Raw genomic sequence first — 13,527 nt, forward strand, 5'->3', positions numbered from 1 at the left:
GAAAACAGTGGCTGACTTTATTTTTGGGGGCTCCAAAATCACTGCAGATGGTGATTGTAGCAATGAAATTAAAAGACACTTACTCCTTGGAAGGAAAGTTATGACCAACCTAGACAGCATATTAAAAAGCAGAGACATTACTTTGTCAACAAAGCTCCGTCTAGTCAAGGCTATGGTTTTTCCAGTGGTCATGTATGGATGTGAGATTTGGACTATAAAGAAAGCTGAGCACCAAAGAATTGATGCTTTTGAACTGTGGTGTTGGAGAAGACTCTTGAGAGTCCCTTGGACAGCAAGCAGATCCAATCAGTCCATCCTAAAGAAGATCAGTCCTGGGTGTTCATTGGCAGGACTGATGTTGAAGCTGAAACTCCAATACTTTGGCCACCTGATGCTAAGGGCTGACTCATTGGAAAAGACTGATGCTGGGAACGATTGAGGGCAGGAAGAGAAGGGGACGACAGAGGATGAGACGGTTGGATGGCATCACATCACCGACTCAACAGACATGAGTTTGAGTAAACTCCGGGAGTTGGTGATGGATAGGGAAGTCTGGCATGCTGCACTTCATGGGTTCACAAAGAGTTGGACATGACTGAGTGACTGAATTGGGAAAGACTGAAGGCAAAAGGGAGGCAGAGGAAGAGATGGTTAGATAGCATCATTGACTCAATGGACATGAATTTCAGTAAACTCCAGGAGATAATGAAGGACAGGCAAGCCTGGCATGCTACAGTCCAGGGGGTGACAAAGAATCAGACACGACTGAACCACAACAATAAGAACAAAACATAAGTAAAGTGTTTTCTCAAGTTCTGTGAATTGTCCTAGCAAATTATTGACCCTGAGGAGAGGGTCATGGGAACCTCTGGATTGTAGCCATTCAGTCAGATGTATGGGTGGCCCTCTGGGATTGAGACTCCATCTGCAGTCAAGGCAGTCTTGTGAGACTGAGCCCTTAACCTGTGGAAAGTGAAATTGAATTTGCTCAGTCGTGTCTGACTCATTTCGACCCCATGGACTGTAGCCTATCAGGCTCCTCCATCCTTGGTATTTTCCAGGCAAGAGTACTGAAGTGGGTTGCCATTTCCTTCTCCAGGGGATCTTCCTGACCCAGGGATCGAACCTGGGTCTCCTGCATTGCAGGTAGACGCTTTACCATCTGAGCCACCAGGGAAGCCCTAACCTGGAATCAGTGCTAAGTTGGTAGCTAGTGTCAGCACTGAATTGCTGGTCACCCAGTTGGTATCAGAAGGTTGGCTGTTGGTGTTGGAAAAGACACTACATATTTGATGCTGAGAAGGAAAAAACTCAACATTTTAAACTGAAGCTTCTCTTTTTTTCTTAATTACTGGTTTTTTAACCGAAAAGTTCATCCATTTTCCAAGATGTAGAAACATTCTAGGTCAGTTCTTTTGGCCTCTCCTAATTTACTACGGGAGTATGCATTCCTTCTTCACTTTAGCTGAGCTAGGGGTCTGGACTCCTCTCCGGGGAACCTGTTTCTGGAAGGATATATTGCTCTATGTGAGTGCCCCAGGAAGCCGGGGCAGGGGGAATGGGCAGTGGTGTGACAACAGCAGAGCGTGACATTTTGGTTTACTGCTTTTGTATTTTGGCTTTTCGATATTGAGGAGGGCAGGTCCTGGTCAAAAACTTAGTGTGTTTTCTTTCAGGCATGATTGCAGTTAATTCCATAGGCTCTACTTGGAGGCTGCCCGCCCCACACCTGTCTTGGCGCCTAGCCTATGCACTGCTGTCTCCGAACGGAGGTGAAGTCAAGGACTCAGGCTCTCTGGCCAGTCATACTCTTTGCTCATTTGCCTTCCTGGCCCAGGAACCTTCATTCCTAGGTCTCTTTATCTGAAGCTTTGGCCTGGGGTCCCCTCCACGTGTTTCTGTAGAGATCACCTTATCAGGAGGAGGAAGAGGAAGACGTAAAGACACTTTACCCCATCCTGACCCAGGACACAGTACTTTTCCATCCCTGGCCCTGCTCCCTTGCCCTCTCTCGACCCCAGAGCTCAGAAGACTGCCTGGAGGCTCCCTCAACAGCAAAAAATCATCTGAGCTGATCCACCTGACCACTAACAGGTGTGCTGTTCATGGGGGGAAGTGCAACAGTGGGAGGTGATGTTTTCTCTGATATCAGACTCTCACTTATACCATCATATAGAGGCTTCGCTCTCTTTGTTGGCCTGTTGTTTGTTTTTTTTTAAAAATTTACCAACAGAGATTCATTTCTCATAGTTCTGGAGGCTCAAGGTCTGAGATCAGGGTGCCAGCATGCTTGTCCTGGTGAGCAACCTCTTTCAGGTTGCAGACTGCTGACTATTCTGTGTCCTCACATGGCAGAAAGAGGGTTTGGAAAGCTCTGGTCTCCTTTATAAAAGCACTAAACCCACTCACAAGCGCTGTACTCTCAAGACCTAATTATCTCCCAAAGTAAAGGCCCTACCTTCCAGTAATACCACAGTGGGGATTAGGTTTCAACATAGGACTTTTGGAGAGAGACAGACGTTCAGTCTTTAGCACTTCATAGTAAGCCTAAAGTCAACCTGGGAATTTTAACTTGGATTTGGGGCAGGTTGGGGAAAATTGACTTGGAAATGAAGGCAGAGAAAAGTGTGGCTTCAGTTTCAGATTCACCAGAACCTAGAAACAGGTTAGGCATAGAAATGGTCAGGCATATGGCTTGTTGCTTTAGTCAACTACACCGATCATGGACAGCTCAGATTTTTCTCCCAGCCTAGCCAAGCTTCCGGCAAATCTCAGGCCCAGTTGGTTACCTTTGAGGCAAAAGAGAGGTAAAAATCAAGTCATTTAGACCATAGTAGTTATGTACGGATGTGAGAATTGGACCATAAAGAAGGCTGAGCACTGAAGAATTGATGCTTTCAAACTGTGGTGCTGGAGAAGACTCCTGAGAGTCCCTTGGACTGCAAGGAGATCAGTCAGGCAATCCTAAAGGAGATCAACCTTGAATACTCATTGGAAGGACTGATGCTGGAGTTGAAGCTCCAACACTTTGGTCATCTGATGCAAAGCGCTGACTCACTGAAAAAAGACCCTGATGCTGGGAAAGATTGAAGGCAGGAGGAAAAGAGGGTGACAGAGGATGAGATGGTTGATTGGCATCATTGACTCCATGGACATGAGTTTGAGCAAACTCTGGGAGATAGTGAAGGACAGGAAAGCCTGGTGTGCTGTTGTCTATGGGGTCTCAAAGAGTCAGACATGACTTAGAGGCTGAACAACATTTCACTAAATGTACATATAGGGCCTACAGTACTCCAGGCACTGTGCTATGCATTGTGGCTACAGATAAACGAATCTTAGCCCCTGCCTTTGAGGAGTTCATGGTCCGAAGGGGCCTAGAAGATCAGCAATTCATTTCACGGTGTGGTAAGTGCTTAGAGGTAAGCACAAGGTGTTTTGAGGGCACAAAATGTGGGCATGGAGCACAGAGGGGAAGGGGAAGAAATCACAGAAGTCCTGCAAGAGGAGGCGAACCTGTAAGTGAAGAATGTGGGAGAGATTTCTAGGCAGTGGAATCAGTGAACCACAATGTCATGATCAGTATCAGCAGTGGAAATTATGTTACTGATTACCTCCTATTTCTAATGCAATGGGATGGGTTTTTTGTTTGAGTTGTGTTTTTTGCTTTGTTTTTCTCTAGAACTACGTGGCTTCATTTCCTACTGGTTGAGACTGGTTGGTGGTGGCAGGTGGCATGTCCACAGGAAAATGGGGCAGATCTTCTTGGAAAGCTTGGAGCAATGTGAGGGCAACCATGTCTGAGGAGCTGGTATTTTCATCATGCAAACGGCAGAGGCATCTGGTCCTTGGGAACAACTGTAGCGCTGTTTCTGGATCTCAGTTCTGAGCAGCGCTGGGCAGCAGACCCTGAGGGGCTTTGGCCGTAACAGTCCTCTGTTGTGACAATCCAGGTTTCATTCTTGCAGTCTCCTGGTTTTGTGGTTGCTAAGCTCGGTTCTCCTACACTTTCAGAGACTGGAGATGCTACCTGATAAACTTCTTACTTTTAAACTAGCTGGAGCAGACTTTTTTTTCTGTAGCTGGGAAAGGGCCTTCTTACTGGAGAAGACAAAGGTCTCTCTAGTCAAAGTTATGGTGTTTCCAGTCGTCATGTATGGATGTGAGAGTTGGACTATAAAGAAAGCTGAGCGCCGAAGAATTGATGCTTTTGAACTGTGGTGTTGGAGAAGACTCTTGAGAATTCCTTGGACTGCAAGGAGATCAATCCAGTCAATCATAAAGGAAATCACTTCTGAGTATTCATTGGAAGGACTGATGCTAAAGTTGAAGCTCCAATACTTTGGCCACCTGATGCAAAGAACTGACTCAGTGGAAAAGACTCTGATGCTGGGCAAGATTGAAGACAGGAGGAGAAGGGGACAGCAGAGGATGAGATGGTTGGATGGCTTCGTTGATTCAGTGGACATGAGTTTAAGCAAGCTCCGAGCGATGGTAATGGACAGGGAAGCCTGGTGTGTTGCAGTCCATGGTGTTGCAAAGAGTCAGACACGACTGAGCAACTGAACTGAAATGGGGAAGAAGTGTACAAGCAACAAGGAAGAATCCAGACAGGAAACTGTGCTTCTGGAGGAAATGGAGGACCTCACGGAGGGGAGTAGGTGGTGGAATGTGGGACTTCTTGTTCCCATGGTAACACAGTCCTCTCCCCAACTTGCTGCTCAGGATACATGTTCTCTTCCAAGTGGAACCTGTAAGTTTCCAAGAGCAGCCTTTGTTTTTAATCAGTCACCATAGACCTCAGGGAGCAGAGCCAAGGGTCAGGATAAAGGATGGGTCCCGTACAATCTACTCTGTGTGTGTGCTCAGGTGCCTCAGTTGTGTCCAACTCTGCAAACTTAGGGACTGTAGCGTGCGAGGCCACTCTGTTCATGGGATTCTCCAGGCAAGAATCCTGAAGTGGGTTGTCATGCCCTCCTCCAGGGGATCTTCCTGATCCAGGGAATGAACCTGCATCTCCTGCATTGTCAGGCAGATTCTTTACCCAGTGAGATACTACACTGTATCAACAGGCTGTCCACACCTCTTGCTTTATTTAAACAAATGCATGAGTACACAGAATGGTTAAAGTTTAAAGTACTATAAAGATCCTCTCCAATTCTCTTTGAGTCACATTAAAACTGAGGTTCAGAGAGGTTAAGAAGATAACTAATATGATTATAGGGTCTTCCCTGGTGGCTCAGATGGTAGAGTGTCTGCCTGCAATATGGGAGGCCCGGGTTCAATCCCTGGGTAGGGAAGATCCCCTGGAGAAGGAAATGGCAACCCACTCCAGTACTCTTGCCTGGAAAATGGACAGAGGTCAGAGGAACCTGGTAAGCTAAGGTCCACAGGGTCACAAAGAGTTGGACACGACTGAGTGACTTCACTTCACTTCAACATGATTATAGTTCTCTGCTCTTTACAAAGCTTTGTGTCTATAAAAACTTTGGTCCTTGCAGCAGCCCTGTGAGGTTAAGTGGCTGGTCCAAAGGCTCTTGGATTAGCCTGTGGCAAAGCTGAGACTGAAATCTGCACTTCAGGGGCTCTGCAGGCCAGTCCTGGCTTGCAATGGCAGCTGAACTGTTGCCACAACATCTAAACATAGGCTTCTGTTTTTTTTATAAAAGTATCATTCTGATCAAGTTGAAATGAAAAAAAATCTTCAATCACAGAATCGCAGAGTGAAAAATACTGCTCTATATAATTTTTGTTTCTGTGCAGAAAGGATGACTCAGTAATCTAGGATCTCCTTAGAAGTTGCAGAAGGCTCTGGTGCAATTCCCACTCTTACAAAACATCTGTCTTATCGCAAACCACAAAATCTGATTATTTATTTCAAAAGAAATACAGAATTGGAAGTGATAACTCATGCTTTTTTTGTAACAAATGTGAACTCTGAGTCATGATCTGTCCAAATATTAGGACACAAACCAGAAGCGTGTCACTGGTTTCTCTGCTGGGAGCTCTATTTCCCTGTGGTCAGGTTAATGCAGTAAACAATTTGGTGGAATAATCTGCACGAGGTTAAATTGCAATGAAAGGTGCTAGATAACATGTGTTTTAACTGGGGTTGCCTTATGCAATATATGTGTAAACACATGCACAAAGTTTTACATTCTATAAAAATACAGAAAAAAAGATAATGGCATTTTTAGCAAACATGAAAACACTGTGCTGTTGCTGCAGATACAAAGTGTCCATGAGAATTCTAGAGTGAAAAGTCTTCTATTTCTGTAATGGTTAACTTATCACCACTTAATAGAACAAGGTCATTTTCAGAACACATCATCCAACATCTGGTCTACCATCTGCTGGCTGAATAAAAATTCACACGACTCAGGCACAAAAGGAGCAATTTCCTACATCATTTCAGTTGTTATTCTTCACTCAGTTGCACAAAAAAAGGTTATATGATCATTTAAAAGATGCTCTCAGAAAGACACTTGAACTACATTTTGTGCAAAAGATAGGTTTCTGAATAAAATTTCATGAATTATTTTTTCCCTGTTTTATTGAACCTCATTACATACTGGCGGACATCATCTGCTTTAGAGAGATTGAAAAGTTTGCGGATTCTGCTAGCTCTTTTGGGACCCAGGCGACGAGGCACTGTAGTATCAGTGAGTCCAGGAATATCCTTCTCCCCTTTTTTCACGATGACCAAGTCGAGAACACTCAGATTGGCATCCACAATGCAACCCCGTACAGATTTGCGCTTTCTCTCTCCAGTCCTCCTTGGTCTGTAACAGGAATGCCCCTTACTCAGTAGCAGGCAAACTCGGCCATGGGTCAAGACACCCTGCTTCATGGGGAAACCCTGCTTATCGTTCCCGCCACTGATTTGGACCACACAACGCTTCCATTCTTCACCCAGAGTGTCAGCAGCAACTTCTGTGGACATATGCTTCTCATAGAAGGTATGACGTTTTCGTTCATCGTCCACTTCAATGAACTTCTGGAAGCCAATGGCTGGGAAAGAGATGTTCAGCTTCATTCTGAAGCGGCCGACAGCCTCTGAGGCGCCACGAGAAAGAGCCCATTGGGAATTCTTTCAAGTTGGCTTCTGTGTCATTTTGACATGTTTCCAATTTTTTTTTTTTTGCTTGTTTTTGAGTACTTCATTACTTTCTGTGAACACAAGATGCTCCAGGTTTATTTTGTATTTTCCCTTCCCTAGTCTTAAAGTCAATCACTTCTGCAAAGAGTCCTCATTCCTTTTGACAATGGTATTTAGAAGCCATGATCTGGACGCTAGTTGTGTTCATTGCTATTTAGGTGTCATGACTTCTAATTCCTAATAGTGGGTTAGTATATAGACACATATACATTTATGTCTTTCTATCTATCCTGTTTCAAAGTCCACTTTGATATGAGTATTTGTCCCCAACTTTCATTTCCATTTGTATGGAATATATTTTTTAATCCTTTCATTTTCAGTCTGTATGTATCTTTAGCTCTGAAATGAGTCTCCTGTAGGCAGCATATAGATGGGTCCATTTTTTTAAATCCAATTAACCACCTTCTGTCTTCTGATTAGAGCATATAGTCTGTTAACATTTAAAGTAATTTTTGATAGGAATGTACTTATAGCCATTTTGCTACTTGTTTTCTCATTGTTTTTGTAGTTCTTCTCTTCTTTTAGTTTCTTCCTTTGTGGTTTGTTTTCTCTTGAGTGTTATGCTTGTGTTCATGTATCTATTATAGGTTTTTAATTTGTGGTTCCCGTGGTGTTCATATACATTGGACTATATCTACTAGTTGTAAAATGGTAGGCATTTAAGTTCAAACTCATTTTAATAGAGATACATTTTTAACTCCCTCTCCCTATGTTATGTGTTTTTAGTATCATATTTCACATTTCCATGTTTGTGTGCTTGGTCAGTAAGTCATGTCCCACTCCGCGACCCCATGCCATGGACTGCAGTGTTCCAGGCTTTCCTGTCCATGGGATCTTCCTGGCAAGAATACTGGAGTGTGTTGCCATTTCCTCCTCTAGGATTTTACATGTGCATGTTTATCCTCTACTTCTTGCAGTTATAGTTGATTAAAAAATTTTTTTAACCTTCATACTAGCTTATTTAAGTGGTTGATCCACAGACTCTACTATATACTTGCCTTTACCAGTGGATTTTTCCTTTCATTTAATTTCTTATTTCTTGATGTCGCCTTTTAGTTTTTCACTTAAAGAAGACACTTTAATGCTTCTTGTGAGGTTGGTTTAGTACTAATGAACTCTTTTCAGTTTTTGCTTTTCAGAGAAATTCCTTCTCTCTCCTTCAATTCTGAATAACCTCAAGTTGTACATTTTCTCTTTTAAAACTTTATGTCATGCCACTCCCTTCTGGCCTGCAAAGTCTCTGCAGAAAAATCAGTTGTTAGCCTTATGGGGTTATCCTACACGTGACTCTTTTTTTCTTGCTGCCATTAAAATTCTCTTTAACTTTTGTCATCTTAATTAAGAGATGTCTCTGTATGGGTCTCTTTGGGCTCATTTTGCTTGATGACTCTGTGTTTCCTCTACCTGGAAATCTATGTCCTTCCTCAGGTTCAGAGAGAGTTTTCAGCCACAATTTTATTAAGTACACCTTCTATCCCTTGCTCACTCGTCTCTTCTTCTGGGGCCCCTATATTGTTAATGTTAGTAAGATTGATGCTGTCCTAGAAGTACTGAGGCTATTCTTATCTATCCTCTTTTTAAATTTGTTTTTCTTTTTGTATTCTGAGTGGATGATTTCCATTATTCAATCTTCTAGGTCACTTATGTGTTCTTCTGTATCAACTAATCTGCTGTTAATTCCTTCCGGTGTATTTTTCATTTTAGCTATTGTATTATTCAGCAATGACTGGTTCCTTTTTACATTTTCCAGTTCCTTGTCAAAAATTTCACTCTATTCATCTATTCTTTCCCCAGGTTTCAGTTAGCATTCTTATTACTGATGCTTTGAACTCTTTATCTGGTAACTTATTTATCTCTGCTTTATTTGGGTTTCTTTTTCTTTTCTTGTTCTTTCCTTTTAAACAAATTCCTCTGTCTCCTCAATTTGTTTCACTTTCTCTGCCCCATGAAATTATGTGAAACAGTTACCTGTTATGGTCTTGAAGGCCTGTCTTTGTGTTGAAGCATCGTGAGCAGTCTGTGGCGCCCAGTGGTTTTGGTGGGAAAGCTGGATCTGAAGTGAGCATGTCTGCCCCTGGGTGTGCTGGCAGCCCCCACCTCGGTGGGAGGTGAGGCCAGAGCTGGAGCCGCTTAAGCCAGAGCCAGGGACAAACTGGAGCTTCTCCTATGATCAATGGCTGTTATCACCCTGAGGTGGAGATGGGGCCCAAGGTGCCGTAGCAGGAGCGCTGAGGGAGCTGAGTTTCTCCCCGACATGTGATGGTTGTGATGGTGGTTTCTACCTTGGTGTGCATCATAGCCAGGGCCTGAGGGCTTGCTCAGTGCTTCACTTTTGTGCTGGTTTCACCTTTTCCCAGGTACACGTGACTTGGTCAGAGGCTGGATCAGGGTCAGAGGGGCTGTTGCCACACTACTCAGCTGGTTTTGCTCTCATTTGTTATGGTTACGGAATTAGCACCCCGGAGCTAATTCCACTCCTCCCAAGTGTGGGCAGGGATGCGCATGCTGACAATGGCTGCCTCAGTCTCCATCAGAGGCAGAGTCAGGGACCAAGCTGGCTCTGTTCCCCTAAGTGTAGCCTCCACCCCAGTGCTGGTTAGCCCTAAGATCCTCTCTTCCCACTCTGTCTGCTCCTTCTGAGCTTGGAGCTCCCCCAGGACCCATCCTACCTTGTCCCAGCAGTCCTCTTCTACAACTGCTTTGGGCTACTCTTCCCTTGTTTAGTCTGATCCCATTTGTTTTTCTTTCAAAACTGACTCATAATTTCTATTTCACTAAGGATATTCTTTCCTGTTTCCCAATTCTTTATATAAAAAAAACTTTTCTGTCATTTTAGGTGCATGAGGTGGGAGTGGGTGATTAAAACTTGCACCAAATGTGGCATTATAATGTAGTCTGATTATAATCAGATCATTATTGATCATTGGAGCTGGATCTCAGTGTATTATTCTCCACATCTAAGTTCTCCTTTAGGAGACTGGCTACATAAATTATCTTGGGCAAATATTAATTTATCTTTTGGATCTAACTACCAAGTTCCAAGAAATATGGAAAATACAACAAATTAAATAAAACCTTGTGTAATCAATCAGCTGAATTCACTGAGGAATTACGTAGGAAAAATGACTCAGTTTCAATAAATCAATGTCATAGGAAAAAAGTGTGTATGGGTGAAGCAGTATAGGTTAAGAGACTAGAGGGACATTTCAAGCACATGCAAACATGTGGACCTCTTTGGATCCTGCTTTGAACAAACTAATTAAAAAAAATTTTGAAACAATCAGGGAAATCGTTTAATAAATATAAAGCTATTATTAGTTAATATTAAGGAATTATTCATTTCATTGGATATGATAAGGGTATTTTAGTTATGTTTTTAAAAATTCATTAAATAAAAAAAGATTCTTATCTGCTAGAACAGGGTAAGCAAAAAAAAAAAAACGTGTACTTAGTCACTCAGTCATGTCTGACTCTTTGCAACCCCATGGACTGTAGCCCGCCAGGCTCCTCTGTCCATAGTGATTCTCCAGGCAGGAACACTGGAATAGGTTACCATACCCTCCTCCAAGGGATCTTCCCAACCAAGGGATCAATACCAGGTCTCCTGCATTGCAGGCGGATTCTTTACTGTCTGAGTCAGGGAAGCAAACAATAGCCACAAATAAAAATACACTTTGATTGGAACACATTCTACCCACTGCCATTGTCTGTGGATGCTTTCCTGATATGACAGCAGAGATGAGTCGCTGCAATGGAGACAGGGCAGCCTGCACGATGTAAACTATTTACTATCTGGTCCTTTACAGAAACTGTTTGTCCACTGGTTAGTAGGGGAGAGGAATAAACAAGTAGTTTGAGATAAACCGATGTATGCTACTATATATAAAATAGATAGATGACAAGGATCTATGGCACAGGGAACCATATTCAGTATCTTGTAATAACCTATAATGGAAAAGATCAAAAAAGAATACATATATATATGTGATACCGAATCACTTTGCCGTACACCTGAAACTAACACAACATTGTAAATCAACTATATTGCAACTAAAAAAATCATTATAACAACTCCTTGAGGTGGATATGATGCAGACTGAATTATTAATGAAACATTAGGGGCTTGGAGACATTAATTAATTTATAGTTAGGAAAGAGCAGAGAAAGAATTTGCCTGGTACTGTCCTTAGTTGCCACTGATATGACATATCCACATTGTTAAGTGGACAAGACAAAGCCACACATCTGTTTAAAGGTCAAGAAATATTTCACAAGCGTGTAGAGTCTATAAAAGAACATAAACACTGGCGCCTTCAGCTGAGAAGCTTTTCATCAATGCCCTTCCCTGGTGGCTCAGCTTGTGAAGAATCCGCCTGGAATGCAGGAGACCTGGGTTTGATCCCTGGGTTGGGAAGATCCCCTGGAGAAGGGAACAGCTACCCACTCCAGTATTCTGGCCAGGAGAATTCCATGGAGTCCATGGGGTCGCAAAGAGTCTGACATGACTGAGTGGCTTTCACTTCATTTCATGAGCCTTAAAAGACCGATTTTCTGGCCGGTCTTAGAGTTGCTGTTGCTAAGTTTGCCTGTTTGTCAAGGTAGATGTTTGGTCTTCACACCCCTTTATCACTTTACATTTCTCTCTCTCCTGTAAGATTCAAGGCTTGGTAGAGACCATATCTATACCATGTACACTAAGCCCAGCTCCTGGAATAAGAAGAGAAGCTCAAATATGTTTCCTGAATGAATGACCAACAACGTCCACATCACAACCTCATCCCTGAGTTTTAAGTCTCCTTGTGCTAGACACAGAGGCACAAACAGATCCTAAAGCTCCAGGCACCAGGAAAGGGCTCTTGCTGCATATTAAGTGCTCAGCCTGTACACCAGGAGATCATTTATTATTGTTTGATGGTCTGCTTTTCGAGGTGACAGAGAAGATGTAACCTATTTCTTAACCTCTAGAGTGGTTTTCATGGCAGAGGCCTGGGGAGGCATACTTGGTTGGAGCAATTGTTTTAGTTGTGAAGGTCAATGCCGGGGTGTTACATGTCTGTTCTTGCCTGTGCTATTAGTCTACTCAACCTGGCTCTGTCCTTTTCCAGAGACTTCAAGCAAATAAATCATGCCTGGCTGCTCTTAAAAGGGGAAGGAGATGACTGCTGGATGTGAGAGGGGGATATTTGCAGAGTCTGGAGTAAAGTGTCTTTACAGAGAGACAGGATGTGAATTTATCACCTGAACAGCCTCTATCGTAGAGAACTAGACACAAAATCCCCCCATGCACACAGGTGATGCTGAACGTCAAGGTTTGGACCTCTGAGCAACGATGCGAGCTTTGCCCTTCTTCACTGCAGGGGTATTAAGTCAGTTTTTCAACCAGCACTAGACAATGGCTGGTGCGTTCCAGGAAAATGGGTGCAACAGAGAGAAACACATCCACAGATCCAGGAAATGTTTAACTTTTATTCCTGCCTCATATACAGCATATTGTCTGCCAAAATTAGGAGTTAAAATATAATTTAATGGAGATAAAATATTTAATATCACTGGGACAATTTAAAAAAATGTTATCATGAATACAGAAAGAAAAAGAGCCAGTAAACAAAACAAAGCTGAAACAGGTGAAATAAGAACAAAATCTCTTCAACTTTGAGATAGTACATATTCATTTCTCTTCCTTCCCAGGATGAAGTTCCCTGGAGCAGCTATTGAGATCAGGCTGCAGAGGAGAAGGTAATTATTGCACTAAGAGTGTACGTGATTCACAGAAGCAAGCCTACATCCCAGACAGGGAAGCCGAGGCTATTGGAGACTGCATCTGAGTCTTCTGCTTTACTGAGGTCTCAGAGAAGCGGAAGCTTCAGGACACTTGTGGTCATTGCCCCAGGTGTGGCTGGACTTAGTTTTTCCTGAGCGCTTAGCTCTTACCAAGGTCTAAAAATGGGTGCTCTCATTGTCTGTCGTGTTCAGCTGCAAATATTCCAGGGTGCCCTTCTTGTAGCTGGCCACCCGGGTTGGTTTTCGGTTCCTTATCCCCAAGGCCTGTCTTTTCTGTAAAGAGCTGGCGATCATGTCGGCGAACTCAGCCTGCAAGCGCTGTTGATTCTCCCTGGAGAGACAGAGTATGGAGGGAAAAGGGAACTTCTCAGCCATTCAAAGAGACTAGCCCTCAGCTCCAGAACTGCCTGTTTCATTCACTGATTCCTCGTTGCATGCATACTCTGTGCTGCACGCAGGAAGTCCAGAGAACACAGAACGACCCTTGGCTTCCACCGATGAGCCTAAAGAACTGTTACCCTTGTTCTGTGTAGTTGTAGGGAAAGCAGAATATATTTCAAGCAGGAATATATTTCGATTTCAAAGTGAGA

At 43.2% G+C, this 13,527-nt stretch overlaps 2 protein-coding genes across 4 annotated transcripts in view; both read right to left on the reverse strand.

The window, feature by feature from the left end:
• Positions 1-6,532: 6,532 nt before the first annotated feature.
• Positions 6,533-7,033, reverse strand: LOC133043087 (small ribosomal subunit protein eS6-like). The gene has a single exon (XM_061123964.1). The coding sequence runs from the start codon at positions 7,031-7,033 to the stop codon at positions 6,533-6,535; it is 501 nt and encodes a 166-aa protein (XP_060979947.1).
• A 5,569-nt stretch (positions 7,034-12,602) lies between these two features.
• GUCY2C (guanylate cyclase 2C) overlaps positions 12,603-13,527 on the reverse strand; it is a 63,854-nt gene continuing 62,929 nt past the window's right edge. For all 3 annotated transcript variants that reach the window (XM_061125055.1, XM_061125057.1, XM_061125056.1), the window contains one exon: positions 12,603-13,268. In XM_061125055.1, the coding sequence (XP_060981038.1) occupies positions 13,094-13,268 (175 nt within the window). In that variant the 3' untranslated portion in view covers positions 12,603-13,093. The remainder of the gene's footprint in view (positions 13,269-13,527) is intronic.

This window comes from Dama dama, chromosome 22, assembly GCF_033118175.1.
Source record: "Dama dama isolate Ldn47 chromosome 22, ASM3311817v1, whole genome shotgun sequence".
Lineage (NCBI taxonomy): Eukaryota > Metazoa > Chordata > Mammalia > Artiodactyla > Cervidae > Dama > Dama dama.

Excerpts from the sequence above, each read along its gene's own strand:
- LOC133043087 (XM_061123964.1), bottom strand. The coding sequence starts at position 7,033 with ATGAAGCTGAACATCTCTTTCCCAGCCATTGGCTTCCAGAAGTTCATT.